A 26,076-nucleotide genomic window follows, 5' to 3' on the forward strand; every position below is an offset into this window, starting at 1 on the left:
TTTCAAATGATGATGGTTCTGCACAGACTTTTAAGACAGTGACAGTACACCAGAAATCTGAATAATTTATAAGTCATGTGCAACAGATGGCTGTAAATTACTTGTATATTTTAAACATTGTTTTATGTAAAATCTGGTATGGGAGAGATTAGCACACTACACATTATGAGAGGAAGTAAGAAGAAATAGATATTACAATAAAATGTGCGCAAAGACACACGAAGAATAGAAATAACAAGTCACGTGTATAGTATACTGTGGAACATGGTAAATGTGGATGAAAGGAAACGTTATTAGGTACCAAGTAAGAGAAAGATGGTTAAACAAAGAAGAATCCAGTATAATAACTATGACTTAATAACCTACGAAGAAAGATATGACATAGTATCAGTATTAATATGGTTAGAACATAAGAAAGCAGGTAGCACAAAGCTGTAGGTTAATAAAGGCAAACTTTAACTTTATTAATCAGCCTGTGGAAACATTCAAACAATGTTTGCACACGAGTGTAGTTCACTGCCATTCTTGACAACTTCAGGCAAAAACAGTGTAGCCTCACTTGAAGAATTTCTTTGTAATGTCCATTTCAGACAGCACAGAATGTGAAACAAGTGCCAGATAAATACTGGATATAATACCTTCACCATCTTTGGCTTTTGCACATTATGATCTGACATCTTCTGCACAGCCCTTTTTAGGTTAGTGTAACACAGAATTAGTGCAAGCTAACAAAACTTACAGCACTGAACCTACTGAGTGCAATAACTGGATTACTACATTTCTTTTGTCCTACAAGATAAACAGAGCATGCAAGGAATTATATCTCAATATTCTCTTTTTTTCATAACTCACATAATTTTACTTCTTTAGTTACAGGAGATACTGTAAGTCCAAATTACAAAGAAACTGCCCCCTAAGTGCTGTTTCCTAAAGAAGTAATAAATATGTTTTATCTACACTATGAAAACTTTTCCTTGAGTCTGCATTTGTTATGATGTACATTACTAACGGTGTCCTGCTTGTCCCAAAAATAGTCTGCTAAGTATCCACTCTGTTTCTTCGGTGGTTGTCTCACTATAGCAAGATATACTAATAGAAGGCAATTGCCCTTACAAGACCTGACAATTATTTTGTTTTGATTCTGCAGGCTATACACCTCTGTCAACACAATTATCAGCTACATTAGATGTGGAAAGTCTCGTGAGCCACCTGTATGTGAATTATGAAGACTTTTTATGATTATATGTTGTAGGAAAGTTCTTGTACAATGTAAATACTTTAATATTAAAGGAAACCACTCACCGAAAATCAGAAGCATTACGTTGTTGATACACACACACACAAACACAAAAGAAAGAAAATTTGCTAGTTCTTGGAGTTATCTTTTGACGAGTTAGTGTAAAATATGCAAAACACACACACACACACACACACACACACACACACACACACACACACACACACACACATTCATAAACATGCCTACTCTTATATATGGTGCCAGCTAGACAACCTCGCCAGTACTGTTTTGCAGCATGTGGAGTGGTTGTGGTGTGGGTAGTGTCAGGTGGGAGTGGGAGAGGGAGGCAGGGGGAGATACTGAAGGTGGGTGGCTAGCGGTCTGGAGGGAGGCAGCTGGTTGCTGGCTAGGAATTCAGAAGAGAGGTGTGGCAAGTACATGGGCTGACACAACTGTAGAGGCCAGTACAAAGTGGCACACGCTGAAGGCAAGATGGGGACATGAACTGGGAGATGGAAACAGGATGGAAGAAGGGGAAACTGTTGCCTGGAGGGTGCAGGGACAGTGGGTCTCCTACGACTGAGGCCAGGACAATTGAGAGAGCAAAGGACTTGTTGTAAGGATGACTCTGATCTCCATAGTACAGAGAGGCTGGTGGTGGAAGGAACAATCCAGATGACTCAGGTTGTGAAGTAACCATGGCTAGGTATTCAGGAAGGAAGGTGGCAGGTATGTGAACTGGCATGTCTGTATTGGCTGGTGGGAAGTGGCAAACACTGAAGGCATTATGGGGTGAGAATTGGAACATCACAACCCAAGCCATCTGGATCCTTCACTCTGCCACTAGCTTCTCTGAACTATGCTTATCCTTAAGACACATTCTCCACTACTGTAATCGCCCTGGTCTCAATCTTCGGTAACCCACTGTCATTGCAGCCTCCATCCAATGGTTTCCCCTTCTTCTGTCCTGTCACCCCCTCCTAATTCAGGTCCACACATCGCCTTCAGTGTGTGAAACTTTCCACTGACCGCTACAGTCATGCCAGCTCATGTATCTGCCACCTCTCCCTCTACATTCCTAACCAGCAAACCAGCCATCCCCTCCAAGTCACACACCACCCAGTCCCTAGTCCCCCTCCCACCTCCCTCTCCCTTTACCCACCCTACCTAAAACTAGCCCACCACAACCAGTCCACCTGCCACATAATAGCATTGGCATGGTTAGTCTAGCTGGCACCACGCAGGAACATAAATGTATGTGTGTGTGTGTGTGTGTGTGTGTGTGTGTGTGTGTGTGTGTGTGTGTGTTTTTTACTCTAGCTCATCAAAGGACAATTCCAAAAGCTAGCATGTGCTCTTTCTTTTGTGTGTGCCAGTCAACAACTCAAAACTTCTGCTTTTCAGTGAGTGGTCTTCTTTTTTGTGTATTCATGGTGTCTCAGATCTTTTGGGTCAAATTGAAACAGGTGATAGAAGGTCCAGAACTGATTATGTTGATACAGGGAACCAACTAACAGAAATGTATATTTAGTGTGTTATGAACATACACAGCATACACTGCATAACAACGACAATACTCATAGTAATTGTTCAAGTGATGACTGCTAGTCTAAAAGCGTGTACTGCATTGGTGCATGCAGTTCTGCTGCGCTCTTGCAAAGATCCCAGGTGTCTGTTGAGCACTGGAACGGGCAACATACGATAAACAGTGTACACCTCTGCCCACTAACCAAACACTGTGTACAGAAGTTAGCTCATAGCATGAGTCATATGAAGCCCACATGCATCACATTGGCGCACACACACCACTGTCACTGGTGTCAGTAGTCCATTGCATCAGACAGCTAGTGACCAAGGTGAGGTGTGTTACTGTGTTCGTATATTCGTCATGAGAGATAGCAGACATACATTTAATGTATGGTGTGGCAGGATGATGTTCCTGTAAAGCAAATAAATGTAAAGAGGACACTTTCCCAACAGCTGTTATCCTAACTGGAAGAAGTTTATCTCTGGACCTGTCACCTTGCCAGAGAAATGCACACTTCGAGGGATACAGTGTGGAGAGTATTTATGGAACATTTATTATATCACTATCATAAAGGGCAGGTGCAAACTCGGGGACCAACAGATTTTGAGCCCTGCATTCACTTCTGTCAATGGATTATGCACTGCAGTGCTGCAGTGTCACACTTCATAAGTTGTTATTCAGAGTGTATACGACCCCGGAGATCCAGGAAAAACCCGGGAATTTTTTCATCCAGGAGAAAACCGGGAAAAACCCAGGAATTTTTTAGAATTCCGGGAATTTTTCATTGTTTTAGTTTTCAGTTAAATTTTTGTAATTTTGACTGGTAAGAACCAGTACTCTAACAAAGGATATTACTGTATCCCCCTACTGCAGAATAATACTGTAGCATTAAAACATAAATGAGAAAAAAAACGAAAATAAAACTTAAATTGCCAAGGAAATGTGCCATATAAAACAACGCAGTGCTCGTACAAGTGTCTGCCAACAGCAAAAAGTGTTAAAGGCTTTCGGAAGACTATGCAACATTTCATAACAACAAATTGCCTCCGATGAGCATGATGTCACAACTGTTCGTATTAGACTCATTTAATCAGATACAAGTGGGCTCATGCACACACGCAGTTGAGTCACATATGAGTAGTACCTCCTCCCGCTTCTGGCTACAGAAATGTGGCTGTTGGCTGTGTAGCAGCAGTAGCAGCAACCAACCAAATAGTATCCGGAAAAATTTTATTGTTGCGCCCAAGCTGCCAGATTCATGTGTGCGCAGCAGGCACAGATCTAGTGGGATTTGGAGACAAACCGGGGTATCTGAACCATGCGGAAATTTCAGAAGGAGGGGGCAAATTCATATGCTTGAGGGAAAAAACCTTGTTTCACAAAGCACCTAGCATCCAGCTCATGTCAGTCTCTCACGTCTAAGTTGATTTCTGAGTGAATTACATGTTGATTTTTGAATGCGTGCATTGTGTACATAATGTCTCTGTGTCTCTGCCAGGGGTATCCTCGTCACATCTAGAAATAAACTTTCCTGCAGACAGAATGGGACGGGGCTATATGAGCTGAACAGAATAAAGCCGAACCGGTGAATGCCAACTGCTGCTTGTTTATGTGGTTGATTCAGTTTGCGAATGTTCAGCATTGTTTTAATTACTAGTGAAATCCATAGATTCAGACTACCAGAGTGGAAATGAATAACTAACAGGAATAACAGGTAAGAAAGATTACATGTCATCTTCTCAATGTATCCAAGAAAGTGAAATGTTGACAGAAAAGTTTTGGCGAGATTGCCACACTAGACAGGGCCATTTGTAGTCCCCGGCTAGCAGCTGCTTATGTTCCATTCTGGGAGTAGCACAGAAAAAACATTGTACAAACATATAATAATGCCTAACTGGAGAGTATTCGCTGGACAACTAAACCGGTGATTGTGGCAGGTTTAGTAAAGTTAACCGGAGAATGAGTTTTGACAGTGGTAGGAATAGTTACAGAATTAGTGATGACAAGACTGTTTGTTATAACAAGGAAGGAGAAGGAATGGGGACATCACACAAATTATGGAAGAATATGATGATTGCAAATTTATACAAAAATTTTGTTCTAATACTTTTCGGTCTCGTGCATGAGAAACTGGAGAATATGACTGAAATGTGAAGCTATTTCCTAATTAAAGCTTTTTGCTTGTTTTAGGCCAAATAGGTATTTCCTATTGGTACTTAGTGAATTATATTCTGTCATATTATAAAAATGATCATTATTCCCAAAACAGTCACACTTATTTGGTGTGTGTTTAATTTCTGAAATATTAGAAAGGCCTATTTTGTTTTATCCAGCACACAGTTACAAAATAGATGTAATCAGATCAAGAAATCACACCAGTCTAGGGTACTATTTGTATTAACAGCTTTTTTAGTATTAGACAATGACATTTCTATATTTCATGTAGCAGAACTTCTGATGAACTTCGACAAGGTAATAGTTCTTTCGCAGAAAGGAAACCATGCCATGTAAAGCTGTAGCAAGATTAATGAGAAAAATAGCTAGGACCTAAGGATTGAAGGAATGTGTACTGTCATGCCTGTTCTTGTCTTTACTGGTTTTAGGTATCCTATATTTAATTTTATGTCACACAGAAGAGCAAGTTTTTTGCTTATAGGCAATAAAGAGTCCAGATTTTCTCAAGAGTTCTTGTTCTCCTGGTTGCAACTAATCCTATCCAGTATTAATTGCAAGGTTTGTGTCTTACATTTCCTCGAAGATATATGTTGTATGTATCAGACTCTTCAGAAAGATGTGTGCTACAAAGTGAACTTATTTTTTAAAAGTATTTTAACGTTCTGATGTGTGAGTCATAGCGGGGTGGGGGTAGTCTCCATTTGTCCCATGTTTACATTTAGCTTTTTTTCTGTTTCCTCTTCATTTACTGCTCTCACGTCAAATGAAAACAAGACGGATTTCTGTGACTGGGCGCTACCAAGTGAATTAAAATACATTTACATAATTATGGAAGGCTAAAGTATGTTATTAGTTTCAGATTTTATTTTAGTTCCACCTTTCTGACAGTCAAGCGTTAATCGCCTTGCAGAACAATAAAGTTATTTTTGTTGGTTTGATAAAGAAATTTGGCTTTTATTAAGCTTTCCTGCTGAGACAGTTAATTTATTTGAAACAAAGTGTTTTATTCCACATTATTGGCTAGTTTCAACTGTTCGCTGCAGTCCAAGTGCATGTTTTCATCTTCTATCACATATGGCATTATGCCATAATAAAGAACCAAACATGAGATATACAGTACTGGTACTCCTAGAAAATTTATGGCCCGAAAACCACACCGAAAAGTTTCATATCAGGTCGAGGCCTACGTCATTGGGAATCTGGACATACGAATGTGCACTGTAAGGCGAACTATGCATTTTAGTATGGTTCACGAAAGTCTGACACTCTTTGAGTATCCTATAATGTCTTGTTTCTTTTATGACATAATGTAAGATCTTTCAATAGGGCTTCCTATGTCACCGTTGCTGCGCAACCATGGTGACGCCTCTTATCTGGCACTCTCTGGCAACTGCTGAAATGACTCTATTTATAACAGGTTGCAGGAAAATATTGCGAATTGTTGTTGAAGAAGCATTATTTTCAAAGTAAACTTCCTTTTACGCAAGATGAACTATGTGAGAGAATGTACGATGAATTTCTTAAATCAGGGAGTGTTTGCTCTCTTTTAGAAATCAACTCTTTGATGATGAGCCATTTAGAAGAATTTCGAGCCCAGAAGATCAGAGATTTATGTCGGTATTAAAAATTTTACTGGTTTATTTGTGTGATGTTTCTTAAAATGTAACATGCACTAAACAGATCAACATTATACGTGAAAGCTTAGCTTCTCTTGTCGCTTATTACTCTTCAAAACAAATATTACATGTGAAAGCTTTTCTTTTCTTGTAGCATCACTATCTATATTAATTTAAACTATTAACTTTTCCTGTTGGTGGAATTCGATTTATACTTTCGTAATATGAAAATATGCAGTGTACTTGTTGCTGCACATCAAAGATCTTTCCAAAACGTGTTTTTCCCCCTGAATTTCATTTTCTAAAGTGCCGGGAAATTCTACACTGCTGTATAAAACCATATCCATTCAAAAGATAAGTTTCCGAGGGAAAGTATACTGTCAAAAAAATGGTTCAAATGGCTTTGAGCACTATAGGACTTAACATCTGAGGTCATCAGTCCCCTAGAACTTAGAACTACTTAAATATAACTAACCTAAGGACATCACACACACCCATGCCCGAGGCAGGATTCGAACCTGCGACCGTAGTGGTCGCGCCATTTCGGACTGAAGCGCCTAGAGCCGCTCGGCCACACCGGCCGGCAAAATATACTGCCACTTAACATGGAAAAAGTGTATTTTCACCAGAGAGAAAATGTATTTTTAACCAGGAGATCCGGGAAAAATCCGAGAATTTTTTGCCTTGTCCGCGTATACACCCCGTAATTGTTCACGGATAAGGTCTCATTCAACCATGATGATGTTTTCAACACCTGCAACAGCCATATCTGGAGTGGGGGCAATCTCCACGCTACCCACACTGGTGGCCACCAGTAATAATTCTCTGTCATCGTAAGGATGGGCACTGTCCAAGATCAACTAAGAGAACCTTATTTGCTGCCTCCCCACACTGGTGGCCACCAGTAATAATTCTCTGTCATCGTAAGGATGGGCACTGTCCAAGATCAACTAAGAGAACCTTATTTGCTGCCTCCCCATTTGACTGTTCCACATTATCTAGTGTTCCTGTGAGATGTGCCGCCACAATTCTTGAAGATTGTACTCCTTGCAGTCTGCTAAAGGATGTAATTTCAACATGACAGTGCACCAGCCCACTTCAATGTTAATGTCTGCAGGCACCTTGACATGTACCCTCATTGTTGGGTTGGAAGGGGAGGTCCTGTCCCATGGCCACCACAATTACCAGATCTCACACATCTGGACTTTTTCCTCTGGTGTTACATCAAGATGCTGGAGTACGAAATCCCTGTAGAAATGGATGAAGACCTTTGCTAGGGTCCAAGCCGCCTGTCTCCTCGTACAACAGACATGAGGGATCTTTGAGAGAATGCAGCAACTTCATGCACCTTTGCCATGCCTGCATTGATACTGGCAGTCCCATTTGAACAATTACTATGAATTATGTTGTTGTTATGCAGTTTATGCTGTGTATGTCTGTAACACAATCAATATTCATTTCTGATCATTTGTTCCATATCTCAATATAACTGATTGTCAACCCACTATTATCTGTTCAATTTGACCCAAAAGATTTGAGACACCCTGTATTTATTGTATAGTGTCTATGTATCAGATTTATGGATCAGAGATGATGAAATAACTCTAAAATAGCCTAGAAAAGTGTGCAAAACTACCTAACAATCACATATGAGCTAGCTACTGTACTAGACCAATGATCATCAATCCACCATGTGGATTTTATGGTTCAACTTCATGTTGCACAAGCTGGTGTGCTGTGCATGGGGGTGGCCGATAAAGGAGATGTAACAAGTATTACTATTTCCGAATATGTAAGTACCAGTAACAGCTCCCCCCCCCCCCCCCCCCCCCCCCAAACCAGTTCTTTAAGAATCAAACTCTAATGTATAAAACAGCATTGATGATCTGATTACTTCAAAGATGAGTTAATATGTTAAATATCCAATGTTAAGAATGTAAAACCTTTATGGTTGAAGAAACAAAAGCCAAACCTTGTCAGTGTCTTCAGTGGTATACGTATTACTGTCTGCAAAATGGGCAGTGAATAGAGTTAGTAGTAAAGAAATAATGCTTGATGCTTAAGTTCTACTGCATGAACAACGAGCATATAATAACTGATAAAATGGTATCCTTTCATTATGTTGTGGGGCTGTAACCCAGAAAAAGCTTAGAAAAGATTTGGAATTGTGTGTAAAGTTTGCTGGAATACTGGATAAATATAATGCTGTTAATTTGGGTGCCATGAGTTATGCTGCCTCAAGACATGTACACAGATTCTGACTTCAATACCTGACTTGTTGTGTTAACCTACAATGCAAGATTATACCTCTTAATGAGAATATTATAGCAACATTTAAAATTTTTAAATTTCAGCAATAATTATATGAAATACCAAAAATCACATTTTTGTGCCCCTGGAAATGACGATCTTCTAGCTATTCAGTAATACTGATTGCAAATAGGAGAAATAAAATAACTAACCTGTCATTCATTGAGAACAGGAAGAAAATTAAGAAATGAAAAGCTAATTGACATGATTTTTTGAGGTGAGATTGGATGATTGAGAAGCACTGTTACTGAGTGAGTCTGACACCAGGCAATGATTTTTTGAAAGACTGCAATTGAGAACACTAACAGGAATGGCTATGATGGACTCACCAAACAAACATGCAGATCATGAGTCTATGAGAGCTACAGCTGCATAACTCATTAATGTGAAAGCTAGTAAACTCTTGCTGGAAATAAAGTAATGAAGTATTATGAGATAGACAGTATGAGGTTGGGGATGAAGAAGATAAAAGGACACAGGAAAATAAATGAGAAACTATCTTATAAAATACGTATGCTATTTTTTTTCATTACATCTTCTATATCTTTATAACTGAAATATTGTTAGTGGGGCAGGAAGAACTGTCAGGAAGGCACATCTTCAATTTGCTTGTCAAACACTTTCCTTGTTTGGGGAAATAAAATTTAATGAAAGGTAATTACAATTTTTGTCAGCAAGTTCTGTAATTATGAATCTACCATTTGACTAATGGGGTTTTATTTGCATAATATTTGATTAAAGAATATCTGTAGTTTAAAGACACAGTCCTTAACAGAATGAGATATCCTTTCTTTCAGGAGTGCTAATTCTGCTAGGTTCGCAGGAGAGCTGTAAGATTTGGAAGGTAGGAGATGAGATACTGGCAGAAGTAAAGCTGTGAGGATGGGTCGTGAGTCATGCTTGGGTAGCTCAGATGTTAGAGCACTTGCCCACGAAAGGCAAAGGTCCCAAGTTCGAGTCTCAGTCCGGCACACAGTTTTAATCTGCCAGGAAGTTTCATAGTCCTTAACACTTTTGCTTCTGTGGGCACACATACACACCTGCTGTGCAATTTCCCTGGTGTTGTGGATGTGTATGTGCACTCTTCTTGGTTTTTCTTGCAGTGCTATAGTTGTTTGAATGTGTCCCATGCTGCCGATCTCTCACTGTTGTGGATGACTTACTTCTTTCTCTCCATGAATAAATTTTTTTAAAAGTATTTATCATACAATATATGTGGCGCATTGCATTCCATCATTTGTAGAAAACCTCACTTCAGTATCTTGAACCATTTACAAGTTTTGTTATGACCACATCATTCATAATGTGCAAGGCCCTGGATGGGCACATTGTGCACAATCGTCCTTTGGATATAAAACCTAGTCACTCAAGAACAAAATGAAATATCCTTCTGCTCTCAATTTTAAATAAAATTTTTGATATCTTATCTACATTTCAGTCACTGCAATTTATGGGTTGAAATCAAGTGTATGCAAAGTTTACACAACGCATTTTTACATTTGAGAACTCTTTAAAATTTTGTAGAATATTAATTTGATACAGCACAATAAGTTTGATAGATAACAAAAAGAAATTCAGTTCTTTATTGAGTGAAGATATCAGACTGTAAGATGTACAAAAATCAATTTTTTCACCTAATAGCTTTCAAAAAATCTGATGATAAGTGTTTCATATCAGCCAGAATGTTGTTTCTCAACACAGGCACCAGCATATGGCGAGCAGTACAGCCATAACAAAAGCAACCTCAGCATAGGACACAAGGTGTTCATCTATAGCAGCGAAAGGGTTAAATGAAGTTTCTTATCCAATGGTGATAAGATATTACAAAGAGAATAATGACTGGGGACTATACTGTATTATTAAGTCAGGCATAACTAAACTAGACGTGGACAGTGGCTGCTAGAGCTATAAGCTTTGGAAGTACAGTCCTCCAGGCAGAGTTCTCAACAACTGAACACTGTCCACTATAAAGGATAGTTCACTTGCAGTATTCAAGAAACGATCTTTTCATTTGCAGTGTGGAATTGGTCCCTGCTCACAGCCTGTGTGACTATCATCAGCCACAGCAAACAACACCACATTTATGTACACTGGCAGTCATCTCCCTGTTTCACAGAGCCTTCACCAAATGGCAGCTAACAGCCTTTATTTAAAAGCTATAGTGACATGTAACAAACATTATTTGACAAGTAATTTTAATGAAGATCTTAAGGAAATGCTTATAGAATAGTTTTGGGGAAATAATTCTTTGGTATGGATAGTTGATTAATGATTTAAAATACTTGTAAAAAGTAAGCATTTACTCTACAGCCCACTATGATTTATTATTGTTTCTCCTGTGATGATGTTAGTTATATTAGCTGCCTAACAAGTAAAACAGCATTAACTGTTGCTTAGTGTGATATTCTATTACTTTTAATTAACTAACAATAAATTCCATTTTACTCATTAAGCAGCTGTTAACTTTCCAATGCACATGGGCAAGTTATCTGCAGAAAGTACATTTAATTTGAAGGCAAAAATTCCTGTTCCAGTTTTTTTGTCTGGCCAGCAGTTTAGTCAATAATTAATGTCAAAGTTTGCTATTTATACAAATGGCCTCCAGAAATGGCCTTTACCAGAACAGGCAGCCACAGATGAATGACAGAACAAGCACCTACACAGTTCTTGTTGAAAATACATGGCAATACATAGAAGGAAAAGCATACCATAATTGCTTATGATAACTGATCACCAATTCTTTTGAAATTTGCTTTTATAAAAAGCATGTTCTAATGATTCAATTTTTCATAACTTTCAAATGACTCATTGTCTTTTTCGAATCTTTGTTCCATCAAATGCTTTTCATAGAAAACACTTTTTACCTGAGACAGGAGCCAATAGGCAGTTTGAAAAAACTTTTTACTTCAACTCATGCACTTCTGTAGCTGCTTAATATGTCTTAAAATTGGATTTCTTGATTCTACATCTACATCTACATCTACATCTACTATCTCTCTACCATTCCACTCCCGAACAGCGCGCGGGAAAAACAAACACCTAAACCTTTCTGTTCGAGCTCTGATTTCTCTTATTTTATTTTGATGATCATTCCTACATATGTAGGTTGGGCTCAACAAAATATTTTCGCATTCGGAAGAGAAAGCTGGTGACTGAAATTTCGTAAATAGATCTCGCCGCGACGAAAAAAGTCTTTGCTTTAATGACTTCCATCCCAACTTGCGTATCATATCTGCCACACTCTCCCCTCTATTACATGATAATACAAAATGAGCTGCCCTTTTTTGCACCCTTTCGATGTCCTCCGTCAATCCCACCTGGTAAGGATCCCACACCGCACAGCAATATTCTAACAGAGGATGAACAAGTGTAGCGTAAGCTGTCTCTTTAGTAGACTTGTTGCATCTTCCAAGTGTCCTGCCAATGAAATGCAACCTTTGGCTCGCCTTCCCCACAACATTATCTATGTGGTCTTTCCAACTGAAGTTGTTCATAATTTTAACACCCAGGTACTTAGTTGAATTGACAGTCTTGCGAATTGTACTATTTATCGAGTAATCGAATTCCAACGGATTTCTTTTGGAACTCATGTGGATCACCTCACACTTTTCGTTATTTAGCATCAACTGACACCTGCCACACCATACTGCAATCTTTTCTAAATCACTTTACAACTGATACTGGTCTTTGGATGACCTTACTAGACGGTAAATTACACAATCATCTGCGAACAACCTAAGAGAACTGCTCAGATTGTCACCCAGGTCATTTATATAGATCAGGAACAGCAGAGGTCCCAGGATGCTTCCCTGGGGGACACCTGATGTCACTTCAGTTTTACTCGATGATTTGCCGTCTATTACTATGAACTGCGACCTTCCTGACAGGAAATCACGAATCCATTCACACAACTGAGACGATACCCCACAGGCCCACAGCTTGATTAGAAGTTGCTTGTGAGGAACAGTGTCAAAAGCTTTCCGGAAATCTAGAAATACGGAATCAACTTGAGATCCCCTGTCGATAGCGGCCATTACTTCGTGCGAATAAAGAGTTAGCTGCGTTGCACAAGAACGATGTTTTCTGAAACCATGCTGATTACGTATCAATAGATCGTTCCCTTCGAGGTGATTCATAATGTTTGAATACAGTATATGCACCAAAACCCTACTGCAAACCGACGTCAATGATATAGGTCTGTAGTTCAATGGATTACTCCTACTACCCTTCTTAAACACTGGTGCGACCTGTGCAATTTTCCAATCTGTAGGTACAGATCTATCGGTGAGCGAGCGGTTGTATATGATTGCTAAGTAGGAAGCTATTGTATCAGCGTAATCTGAAAGGAACCTATCGGTATACAATCTGGACCTGAAGACTTGCCCTATCAAGTGATTTGAGTTGCTTCGCAACCCCTAAGGTATCTACTTCTAAGAAACTCATGCTAACAGCTGTTCGTGTTTCAAATTCTGGAATATTCCATTCGTCTGCCGCTTTAGCGGCACAGTCATCGGTAACAGTACCATCGGCACTGCGCAGTGAAGGTATTGACTGTGTCTTGCCGCTTGTGTACTTTACATACGACTAGAATTTCTTGTACCAAATTTCAAGACAATGTTTCGTTGTGGAACCTATTAAAGGCATCTCGCATTGAAGTCCATGCCAAATTTCGCGTGTCTGTAAATTTAAGCCAATCTTCGGGATTTTGCATTCTTCTGAACTTTGCATACTTTTTCTGTTGCCTCTGCAACAGCGTTGGACCTTTTTCGTGTACCATGGGGGATCAGTTCCATCTCTTACAAATTTATGAGGTATGAATCTCTCAATTGCTGTTGCTACTATATCTTTGAATTTGAGCCACATCTCGTCTACATTTGCATAGTCAGTTCGGAAGGAATGGAGATTGTCTCTTAGGAAGGCTTCTAGTGCCACTTTATCCACTTTTTTAAATAAAATTATTTTTCATCTGTTTCTGGATTTGGAAGAAATGGTACTGAGCCTAGCTACAATGACCTTGTGATCACTAATCCCTGTACCAGTCATGATGCTCTCTATTAGCTCTGGATTGTTTGTGGCTAAGAGGTCAAGTGTGTTTTCACAACCATTTTCAATTCGCGTGGGTTCGTGGACTAACTGCTCGAAATAATTTTCGGAGAAAGGATTTAGGACAATCTCAGAAGATGTTTTCTGCCTACCACCGGTTTTGAACAAGTATTTTTGCCAACATATCGAGGGAAGGTTGAAGTCCCCACCAACTATAACCGTATGAGTGGGTTATTTATTTGTTACGAGACTCAAATTTTCTCTGAACTGTTCAGCAACTATATCATCAGAGCCTGGGGGTCGGTAGAAGGTGCCAATTATTAACTTAGTTTGGCTTAGTAGATTACTACCAATTCCTTTCCTACTCCTTAACATAGAAAGTAATCAGATTTCACATTGTGATAACAAAAATGGTTGATCTATATGGGAACAAAATTAGACTCTTTGCAAATATAACAAAGCCAGAATGAACTGCACAGGTGAGATTATTACATTCCCTGAGTAGTGTAACTTTGAGGAACAGAGCAAGAAAGAAAACTTTAGAAAACAACAGCATGTAGAAGAAACTGTACATCATGTGCAAATGTGTTAGTCTAAATGGTGTTGTCAACTTATTACCCAGAGGGAAGGTTGGTATGTAAAACACTAATATCAACACTTAGAATGGTAAGTTTAGGAATAGTATATTGTTGATGGATTGAACAGTTTGTGTCATTGCATAATGAAAGATGCTGAGGGAACTGATGATGAACAGAGCAACAAACTTTTGTATTGACTCAGTGACTCATATACGTACAGCTGTAGGTAACGACAACATAATTCTTTAACTGTCTAACAAATAATGCAGCCTGTATGCTCAGGAAAATAAAAAAAAATAATAATAATAAATCAGATGGTCTCCTTAATTTCTGAGTAGGGCATGTGTATGTCCTATCTGTTATTCACATTAAAAAAAACTGTACAGCACACTCAAACTTCCACATTCACTGCCAAAGAACAAATACTGATTATCTCAGACCAAGTTAAATATTGTCATTAAATCCAAAAGTAATATGCTACAGAAATTACAAGATTAATAAAACTGAAATAGGGTGAAACATAGGTAGTTTACCTTTGTGGCACAAACAAAGCAAGTTGTCACCACTTTAGAAATGCAGTCCATAAGACTTTTTGTTTCTTGGATAACATTATCAACCTTTGTGAACGTAGCGGCTTTGCCTACAGTTGGGTTTTTCACCGTGAACTGAAGCTGCTGCACATAGGTTGGTACCTTGTCTAAATTTTCAAGTAGTTCCTTCTTATGAGGACCACCTGGAACCTAAGCAGAAAAAATTACACATAAATATTTCAGGCTGGCAATAAAACTTGGGACTTTAGGTGTTTCTGGAATGTAATGATAAAAGACAGACCTTAAACAACAAAGCACTCTTCAAAAATACCCAGATCATCACTAATTCTTGGATAGGAGTTGCAGTGACACTACTTTAGGATCTTATGACACTTATGGTGCACACAGGGGTGACACTAGTGATTTCTAACATGCTCTAAATGAATCACCTTTATTGCTCAATGTATTTATATGCTGTAGATTCAACAGATTATATTCATATCACGTTTATTACCATGTAGGATTATTAATTTATACATTGAATTAACTAACAATCCCAAATTCATTCCATGTAGGCTTTCACGGCCAGCGTCTTTATCAGTAAACTCTTCCGGGCTAAGTTGCCGTGGTCGATCTGTAGAACTTCTTCTCCCTGACGTTTCGTTCTCAACTACGGAGAACATCTTCCGAGGTGAGTCGACGACTGGCTGCTAGGAGCTGGGGCCGCCGCTTATATAGAGATCGTAGGGGGCGCCACCACACGTCACGTGGCGTCGATGTGCAGCTATCTCTGGCTATCGTTTGTTCTCTCGATTGCAGGCAATCGATTGTCACGTGATTGATGCAACGTCGACCGCCATATCTTATCCAATTTTAATCCTTCTTCTTTATGATTAAAATTTTTAAGGATGGAGATCACAAAATAAAATTTGGTGAAACAAGTGTGCTAGCGAGGACGTCGCACTATTATACACGTATGTATAGAGAGGCAATTGAAATCCACAAACATCAATACAATTTTAATTGTAAAGAAGAAGGATTAAAATTGGATAAGATATGGCGGTCGACGTTGCATCAATCACGTGACAATCGATTGCCTGCAATTGAGAGAACAAACGATAGCCAGAGATAGCTGCACATCGACGCCACGTGACGTGTGGTGGCGCCCCCTACGATCTCTATATAAGCGGCGGCCCCAGCTCCTAGCAGCCAGTCGTCGACTCACCTCGGAAGATGTTCTCCGTAGTTGAGAACGAAACGTCAGGGAGAAGAAGTTCTACAGATCGACCACGGCAACTTAGCCCGGAAGAGTTTACTGATAAATCCCAAATTCAGTTACATTCCCCCCTCAAAATTGTGTATTAAACTTTTAGCAGAGTTTCTGTATGAAAAACAATTATTATAATCAATAAATACACATAAGTGGGCTAATTTATTGGTTATGATTTAATATTGCAATAATTAACTATTTTAATTAAATCAACTGTGGGTTCTTGGTGAAACATTGTAAATTAGCTAAACAAACACTGTTTTTTGCCTTGTTTCACAATTTTGTTATTAATGTTACTTATGCTATTTGATGTTTTACCTATAACAGGTAATCGGGACCATTTATTTTCCAGTTTGTCTCTGTTTTTCATTGGGGACAGTAGGAACCTGGCTTGCTTCTTCATCTTTTTATCTAAAATTTTATCAGTGACGTTGGGGCTAAATTCATTATTTGTGGCTACTGTTTTTACTGTGTTAAGTTCCTGGTCAAAGTCTTCTTGGGACATAGGGATAGAAAGGAGGCAGTGGATCATATGGTGGATTGCTGCATGTTTGTAAGTTGTAGGATGATGGGGGGAAGCCAGGATGAATGTGTCAGTGAAGGAGTCTTTTCGGTAAATTTTAAATATTTATGGTTACTGTCTTTAAGGTAATGTCCAGGAAATTTATGCCCCCCCCCCCAAACACCATCCTTGTGGGACAAGGTAAAAAACAATGTTTGTTTAGTTAATTAACTATTTAAGAAATACATCTAGAAAATGGTACCAAACCTAGGTAAGTGAAGGGAGATTTATCTTTGGACATAGAAAAGACTTCAGTGCCCTCTACTTTGTGTTAGAATGCAGATGTGTGCATGTATTGTGTTTAATAAATAAATCATTTTTAAGTCCAGCTGTTCTGATTATGTTATCAGTATGCTTCCTATCACCCAGCAGGGAATTCTACTACAGTGATGACCCTGTATAAATGACAAAATGCGTCATGCAAGTTATCGTGATGATCAGCCTACTAAGCATTTGCAATGCAGCCATCTGGGATTAATACGTGTAAGCCATCTGGGATTAATACGTAAGTGTATCAATAGCACAATCATTGTGTGGAACCAGTGATAAAACATCAGTGTACTTCAGCTACATGTGGAATGTTGCCAATCAACACAACACTTACTATGTTATGAGAAAGGCGGTCAACAAACAACTTGTTACTGGACTTTGAACAAGAGTCTACAATGGAAACACAACAGTGTGCACAAAATCAACAAATACATCTTAGTTCTAATGGTGAAACATTTCACAAGTCACCTTTGCTGCATTGTGAGAATGGACATTTGCTCATTCTGCTCATTCTCACTCAAACATTTGAACACTATTCACCAATACCAGCTTGGCTGATCATAGACATGACATGTAATAGCCTTTATTTACCTTACAAGCTCAGCCCACAACCGAAAGTGCCTCCGTTCAGACTTGAGCAGCCTACTCTACGGTTGGCCACCAACGAATGTGAATTTACTTCATCAGACATCCTTGATGATGACACCAAATTTGTCATTGTCATTTGACATCTGGCAGAACAGTCAGACTTAATCAGTGACATCATCTTGGCAACACTTCCCCACAACAAGTATGATGCAACCAAACCAGCACTGCTGAGCAACAGTTAAGGCAGGCTACCTATGATGAACAACTGGGTGATAGAATGCCATCTCACTTTTTGTAATGACTTTGATCTACACTGGACACTGACCTCATGCTGGATGCTGACCTGTGGACGCTCTGGATCATTAAACTCCCACCACAAGTACAACTATGAATGACGTCACATGAAGCCTAATCTTCTGCGAGATGTTTCACTTTAATGGACAGGGCATTTACACTACTACAAGATAGATGTCATAGAAAATTACAAAGGCACTGCACCTTCGCAGCACATCAGCACAAGGTCACCCACCTCAAGTGCCCACCACCCTAAGCAGAGCTGACGACAGCCCCCTGACAGTGACGTCAGCACTCTGACTCAACACACTGCACACAGTACCACTCCTGCTGTAGGCAACACTATAATGAGCACCACCACCACTGACTCATGATCACAGCCCTGCTGGTATCATGCACAGTCTGGAGAAACTGCAAGCAACTTCTGCTCCCTTTATAGATTCCCAAACTTCAAACATGGGCTGCCATAGGTACACCAGCCTGTACAGAGAAGCAAAGAACCCGACAGACACTACACAGGACTCAAGTGCATGCCCCCCAACCGCACACCTGGGCAGCTGACTGTTCATCTTCAATTGTAATTTGAAAATGCGCTTTCTGGAGGACACTGGAACTGACATTAATCAATATCACTAGAGAGCAAACTGACATTTGACAAAACATCAATATTACAACTTCATGGAGCAAACAATTCAAAGATCAAGATGCATGGATCCACCATGCACACATTATAACTATCACCTAAGTACCAACTCACATAGAACTTCTGTGTCACTAACGTCATGGGACTGGTAATTGGAATAGACTTGCTTTGTCACTTCCACCTCTCACCAGACATCTAACATGCTTCACTCCTGCAGCACAATATAGGACATCACATCACAGGGCTGCCCATCTGGGGAACTGTATGATGATATTAGGTTTGACAACACATTTAAGTGTATCATGACAGCAGAACAACTGTTATCCGCTCACAAGCTTTATGCTGTCAGCTGCGCAGCTTCCAACACACTCCATGCTGGAACGTGTATCTCCTACAAGGCTTCAAGGACACACTGGCTGCACTCGTGCTAGTAGAGGAGCAGTTCAAGGCCATCTCATACACTGCCACTCTGATGAACACAGACATCACTCTCATTGACTGAACACTTTTGCATGTGCAGGTGTTGGTGTACCTTTAGATGTCTCTTAATTGAACACTCCTGCTTACAGCTTGTTTAACAACTGTGAATGCAAATGATTTACCAAAGCTAAGTAGCTGAATGCCTTAAATATCTTCTTCAATTCAGCATATAACACACATTTTGTTACTTCCATTTCTTGTATTTTCGTCTCTTGGTTCTCAGCTGCTTGATACATCTTATGTATGTTACATCAACTTCCTAATGTAGTATGGCCAAATCTCTAGCATTTCATGCACCTTAAAGTACTTGGATAAAAGGCCTTACCTCCAATTAAATGGAACCATTCTTAACATATTTAGGTAACACTGGCATACTTAAAGTTACAACAAAAGTAGCAGTTTTCTTTTGCTATCATCTACCTTTTCCGCTACATTGCATGATGTCTTCTAGTTCTCTCTCTCTCTCTCTCTCTCTCTCTCTCTCTCTCTCTCTCTCTCTTTTATATAGATTAGCTGTGGCTATATCCATTATATCTTGGCAAGTAACAACATCTTTACTTGAATTACATGATAATTCTTTGACTACTTCAGATGTGTGTGCCAAATACTGTCTAATCTGTCAAACTGCTCAGATAGTTTTAGCCACTACCAAATGTTGAACTACTCAAATGATCTAACTTGTCCTGTGCGGAATATTTCTGGAGAACTTCAAGTAGTGGCTCTTGTCTGGGTTTTACCACTGTCAAAAGAAACTAAATATAGCAACTGCAAAAAATATGACTTGGAAAAATCTCTATCAGTTTATTATTGTAAATGGAAAACCATAGAAGTGTTAAAATTGTACTTTTCTCTAAGAATTACATGTTTATTGGCAATTCTGCATACAATTTGTCTATGCCAAAAGTGATTTGCAGCTTCCAGCTCATATACTCATTAACTGTTGCTTCCTCATTACGAGATCATAACAGCTGCTGTTCTGCATTTATTCCACAATGTACTAAAGAAATGAACGAATTTGTTAATAGTGAGATGGATGGTTTTAGAAATACTCATCGTAGTCCACTGTTTGATGGATTGGAAATTATGTGATTTACTATTTTGCTTGTGAGGGACAGGAACCACTCTTATCCAGACAATCATTAGAGGGTTTCTGTGGTGCAGAGCATCTTATTATGTCATACAGTGAATGAGATGTTCAGAAATTGAGTTAGATGTTCTGAAATTTCTGTCGCATCAGCATTCATTGTGATCTTCAATAATGACTTTTTTTACTAATGAGACATGTTTAGTAGATTCACATGCAATTTGTTCCTTAGACAGTGATCACCTGAGTGTTTCGTCATTAGAGAAACATGCATTATTTACCTCCAACATGTACAGTATGTACACAGTGTGACATTGACAAAGATTTCAATGTCCTGCTTAGTAAAATATCAATGGGTTTCTGAAGTTTCAAATAATTTCTTGTGAACAAGGTTAGAAGCCTGTCTGCAAATGAGTTACTGAGCATTATGTCTAGCCTTATTTTGAATCCTTGCTGCTATTCTTAACTGTTTGCAGTTTTCCATAAGTTAAGAAATAAATGTTGCAAAATCTGAAATGTCCAACTTTTCTGTTCATCTGCTATTGCAGCAAGTCATCCAAAGATAATCTTCAGAGTCAAGGTGCCTGTATTTTCACACAGTTAGGCCATTTGGAAGTGTACTGTTAAATTTTGTGAGCATAAAAGCACGTGGCACTTCTGCTACAATGAGATATTCAAATGTTTCAAAAGTATTCCTTAAATATTATTGTGCACCATCACTAAGGTGTACCAAGATGCCTGTGTTTAGTTTTTTGTTCAATATATACAGAAACAGTGAGGTGAGCTTCACTCAAAGCAACAAGAAACTTGTCAATGGTGGAAATTCTAGGACGTGAATTTAAACTGCAAACCTTTCTATTGTATTAAACCTCTACACTACGTAGATAAGATTATAATTTTTATTGATTTGATTAAATAAGTAACTTACTAATTTTTTGTAAGAACATGAATCACAGAAGGGATTAATTTATTAAAGGAAAGTACCAATGTCAAAAGCCACCAATCAGAATGTTTCTCATTGGGTGCTGAGGGATGAAACTGATTCTGTGAGAAGACTGAAGATAGCCAGAATGGTTGGATAGTGTGACAAACTTACAGGAACCAGTACCAGGATGCTGACCCTGCCAGAACAGCAGAGGAAGGCTGCCGTGTACAGCAACTGATGGGGTGCATTCGCTAGCCTGCCTTTTCTGAGACTAGAATGAAAACTGTGAATTGTTGCAGCTCTTTAACACTTTAGGTCACAATAATTAGACAGGTGTTAATCTCAGAGACTAATCTGGCTGCCGTTTGCAACACTGTATAGATGAGGTCTACCACAACAACCTTAAAAAATTGCCCAAGTAACTTCAAAGACATTCTGGGAGGGCATTTTTAATTGCTCATAAATTTGTGGAGATGGTTCCTCATTCTATTTCAGTACTTTATGGTGACAGTAAATTATAACTGACTTCGCACAAAAATTCATGAAACCTTAATTTATTAAAATGACCCCCCCTCACCCCTAAAGCCACTGAGCCATTGCTCACATCACAGAGTACACTCCTCTATGTACATTCTTCCCAGAAGCTTAGCTGGGCACAATTTCAGGCTAGGCAGGGAGCTGTTGGAGTCAACTCACTGAAATCAGTATTAAGATTATGTCAATAGTTTTACTTCTTTTTCCATTCTTTCTTTAAACATGGCAGCTTGATATTTGCAGTAGAATGGCAGTTATTTCACATGGCTACTGTAGTATGTATTAGGGTGAGTCAAATGAAAAACCTTAAATGTTTTTTTAAATATTATTTATTGTGCGAAAGTGGTACAAAGCTGTATTACTTTTCAACATAATCTCCCCCACGCTCTATGCAAGTCCTCCAGCACTTACAAACTGCATAAATTCTTTTAGAAAAAAATTCTTTTGGTAGTCCGTACAACCACTCATGCACTGCGTGGCATACCTCTTCATCACAATGGAACTTCTTTCCTCCCATTGTGTCTTTGAGTGGTCCAAACATACAGAAATCACTTGGGGCAAGGTCTGGTGAGTGTGGTGGATGAGGAAGACACTCAAAATGCAAGTCTGTGATTGTTGCAACTGTTGTACGCATTGTCATGTTGCAAAAGGACACCTGCTGACAGCAATCCATGTTGCTTTGATTTAATTGCAGGCTGCAGATGATTTTTTAGGAGATCTATGTACGATGCACAGGTGACAGTGGTCCCTCTAGGCAAGTAATGCTCCAAAATGATGCCTTTTTCGTCCCAAAAGAGAGTCAGCATACCCTTCCCTGCTGATGGTTCTGTTTGAAACTTCCTTGGTTTTGGTGATAAGGAATGGCGCCATTCCTTGCTCACTTTCTTCGCTTCCGGTTGATGGAAGTGAACCCAGGTTTCATGCCCAGTAACATTTCTTGCAAGGAAGCCATCACCTTCTTGTTCAAAGTGCCGAAGAAGTTCTTCACAAGCATCAACACGTCGTTCTCTCATTTCAGGAGTCAGCTGCCATGGCACCCATCTTGCAGACACTTTGTAAAACTGGAGCACATCATGCACAATGTGGTGTGCTGACCCATGACTAATCTGTAAACATGCTGCAATGTCATTCAGTGTCACTCGGCAGTTTTCCTTCACTATGGCTTCAACTGCTGCAATGTTCTGTGGAGTCACAACTCATTGTGCCTGACCTGGACGAGGAGCATCTTCCACTGAAGTCACTCCATTTGCGAACTTCCTACTCCATTCATAGTCTTGATGCTGTGGCAAACATGCATCACCGTACCGAACCTTCATTTGTCAATGAATTTCTATAGCTTTCACACCTTCACTATGCAAAAACCGATTAACAGAATGCTGTTCTTCCCTGGTGCAAGTCGCACGTTGGGTGGCCATCTTTATGCTGATACTGCGATGGTATGTGTGCATCTGCACTATGCTGCCACCTACAGGCTATTCTGCACACTGTTCGTAGCACGCTTACCAACTTACAGGATAACAGCGTGAAATTTCGATTTGTTGTTACAAATTTAAGGTCTTCATTTGACTCACCCTTGTAACAAGGTTCTATGTACTTCAGAAGAAGACATAATTGCATCTACATCTATGCTTTGCAAACCACTGTGACGTGCGTGGAAGACTGTACGTCCTAATCCACAAGTTATTTTGGCTTATTCCTGCTCTATTCAGATATGCAGCATGGGAAGAATGATTGCCTAAATGCCACTTTATGTGCTACAATTAGGCTAATCTTCTCTTTGTGATCCCTATGGGAGTAGTACATAATGGTTGTAATACATTCTAAAGGTCTGCAAGTTGTACTTCCTCAAGTGCACTGCGCAAGTACAAATGCTCAAAGTGGGGCAGCCTCGGGTAGAACAAGATGCCACAGGGAAGGCAAAGACCACCTGGTCTGGCGCACTCACCCCACTGCTGTTGCGATGGTTATAGTAGTAGCTTGGTGTGTCTGCAGGCTGTCTTCGCTTGTGTCATACTCCCACCAGTTGATGAATTAACACCGACATGAGTTTAGTTAGAACATAGCACTGTTCTTATTAACAACAAATGCACGTAGAAAAATGTAAGTTAATGTGGATGAGTAGGAAAAACAAACCGATAATGTTCGGATACAGCATCAGTACTGTCCTCCTTTACACAGTCATGTAATTTAAATGTCTGGGCATGACGACTTGAAGCGATGTGAAACAGAACAAGCAAGTGAGGATTGTAGTGGTAGGGAAGGTGAACAGAAATGCTTGGAGGGAAGAAGACATTCATTTCAAAGAACACTACTGAGAAAGTTTAAAGAACCAGCATTTTAAGCTGACCACAGAATGATCCTACTGCCATTAACATACATTTCACATAGGGACCATGAAGATAAGATACAACAAATCAGGGCTCATACGGGGGCAGACAGACAGTTGTTTTTCCCTTGCTCTATCTGTGAGTGGAACAGAAAAGGAAACTACTAGTTGTGGTACAAGGTACCCTCTGCCACACACCATATGATGACTTGTATGTAGATATAGACATAGAACTGCATTTCATGGACATGTTTGTCTTTGCACATTACTCCCCCAAATTTCAGGAAAAAAGTAAGTTGTTGTAATTTTGTTCCAGCTTACCTGAAACCTAAATTTTATTACAGATTTGATGAACAGTAATGAACATCTCTTCTCTGTCAAAACAGATGTCATGTTTAGTAACTGTAAAGGTGATTACACAAATGTTACTATTCTTTGCAGTGGCCAAATTTCAACTTTCTCCTGAATGAGATGGAGACAGTGCTATTCCAGTGCTTTTAGTATCCACAGTTAAAAGACGATAATACAAGAGCTGTACCATACTGCCAAAATACCAATGACACTGCAAATTGCATTCTGCAATTAATTGCAATTTTCATTTGCTGATTACACAGCGTAGTTCATGGTGTGGGTTCCTGTAGTCATGTCCTAGTTCATGAACCACGGGCAATGTATGAGTGGCCAAGTAAGTGGTCCCGACAGGCGGGATACCAGTTACTTTGGAATAAGGCTGGGCATCTCGGACATATTCTGAGTCGTGGTCACCTTTGTGCTCATACGGCAAAGACTATCAAATCCACCGGTTAGTCCCTCAGCCGTTAGGGGTAAAACCCAATGGGACGCGGGGCAAGTAAGGCTAGCAACCTGCTTCCCTGGTACTTTAAATATGATGCTGGCAACAATCAGAGCAAAATGCCTCGGACCTTTGGAGGTGACGGAGTCCCACCTCTAACTGACAAACCAGGGACTCCTAAGATACGACTTGGCAAACAAATGGTAATGAGATGGGGAGCTATTAATATCAATGGGGGGTACTCTGGGAAGAAGGTAGAGCTGGCAGAGGCTGCAAGTAAGATGGGGCTGGACGTTTTAGCTGTTAGTGACATTCGGGTAAGGGGTGAGAAAGAAGAGGAAGTGGGAGAATACAAGGTCTACCTGTCAGGAGTCAAAGCAGGAATAGCACAATGGGATGTAGGGCTTTACATCAGGAAAGAAATGGAACCCAGCGTAGTTGCAATAAGGTATGTAAACGAACGACTGATGTGGATAGATTTGACAGTGTCTAGCAAGAAAATTAGGATTGTGTCAGTATATTCGCATTGTGAAGGGACAGATCAAGATAAGATGGATAGTTTTTATGAGGCACTCAGTGATGTAGTTGTTAGAGTAAAGGACAAGGACAGTGTTCTGCTCATGGGTGATTTTAACGCCAGGATTGGAAATCGAACAGAAGGGTATGAAAAGGTTATGGGTAAATTTGGAGAGGATATGGAGGCCAACAGGAACGGGAAACAACTCTTGGATTTCTGTGCCAGTATGGGCTTAGTAATCACAAACTCCTTTTTTAAACATAAGAACATTCACCGGTATACTTGGGAAGGCAGGGGAACCAGATCTGTCATTGACTATATAATAACAGATCAGGAATTCAGGAAGGCTGTGAGGGACACACGTGTATTCAGGGGATTCTTTGATGACACTGATCATTATTTAATCTGCAGTGAAATTGGGATTGTGAGGCCGAAAGTGCAGGAGGTCAGGTCCATATGTAGGAGGATAAGAGTGGAGAAACTTCAGGATAAGGAAATCAGGCACAAGTACATAACAGCGATCTCAGAAAGGTACCAGTTAGTTGAATGTAGTCAATTACAGTCATTGGAAAAGGAATGGACAAGGTACAGGGACACAGTACTAGAAGTGGCTAAAGAATGTCTTGGAACAGTAGTGTGTAAAAGTAGGATGAAGCAAACAGCTTGGTGGAATGATACAGTCAAGGCAGCCTGTACAAGGAAAAAGAAGGCGTATCAAAAATGGCTACATACCAGAACCCAGGTAGACAGAAAAAGTTATGTTGAAGAAA

At 39.6% G+C, this 26,076-nt stretch overlaps 1 protein-coding gene across 1 annotated transcript in view; it reads right to left on the bottom strand.

Moving 5' to 3' along the window:
- Positions 1–26,076, bottom strand: part of LOC126190812 (alpha-catulin) — a 197,431-nt gene that overhangs the window by 12,069 nt on the left and 159,286 nt on the right. The window contains exon 9 of the mRNA XM_049931376.1: positions 15,024–15,230. Within this exon, the coding sequence (XP_049787333.1) occupies positions 15,024–15,230 (207 nt within the window). The remainder of the gene's footprint in view (positions 1–15,023; positions 15,231–26,076) is intronic.

This window comes from Schistocerca cancellata, chromosome 6 (genome assembly GCF_023864275.1).
Source record: "Schistocerca cancellata isolate TAMUIC-IGC-003103 chromosome 6, iqSchCanc2.1, whole genome shotgun sequence".
Classification (NCBI taxonomy): domain Eukaryota; kingdom Metazoa; phylum Arthropoda; class Insecta; order Orthoptera; family Acrididae; genus Schistocerca; species Schistocerca cancellata.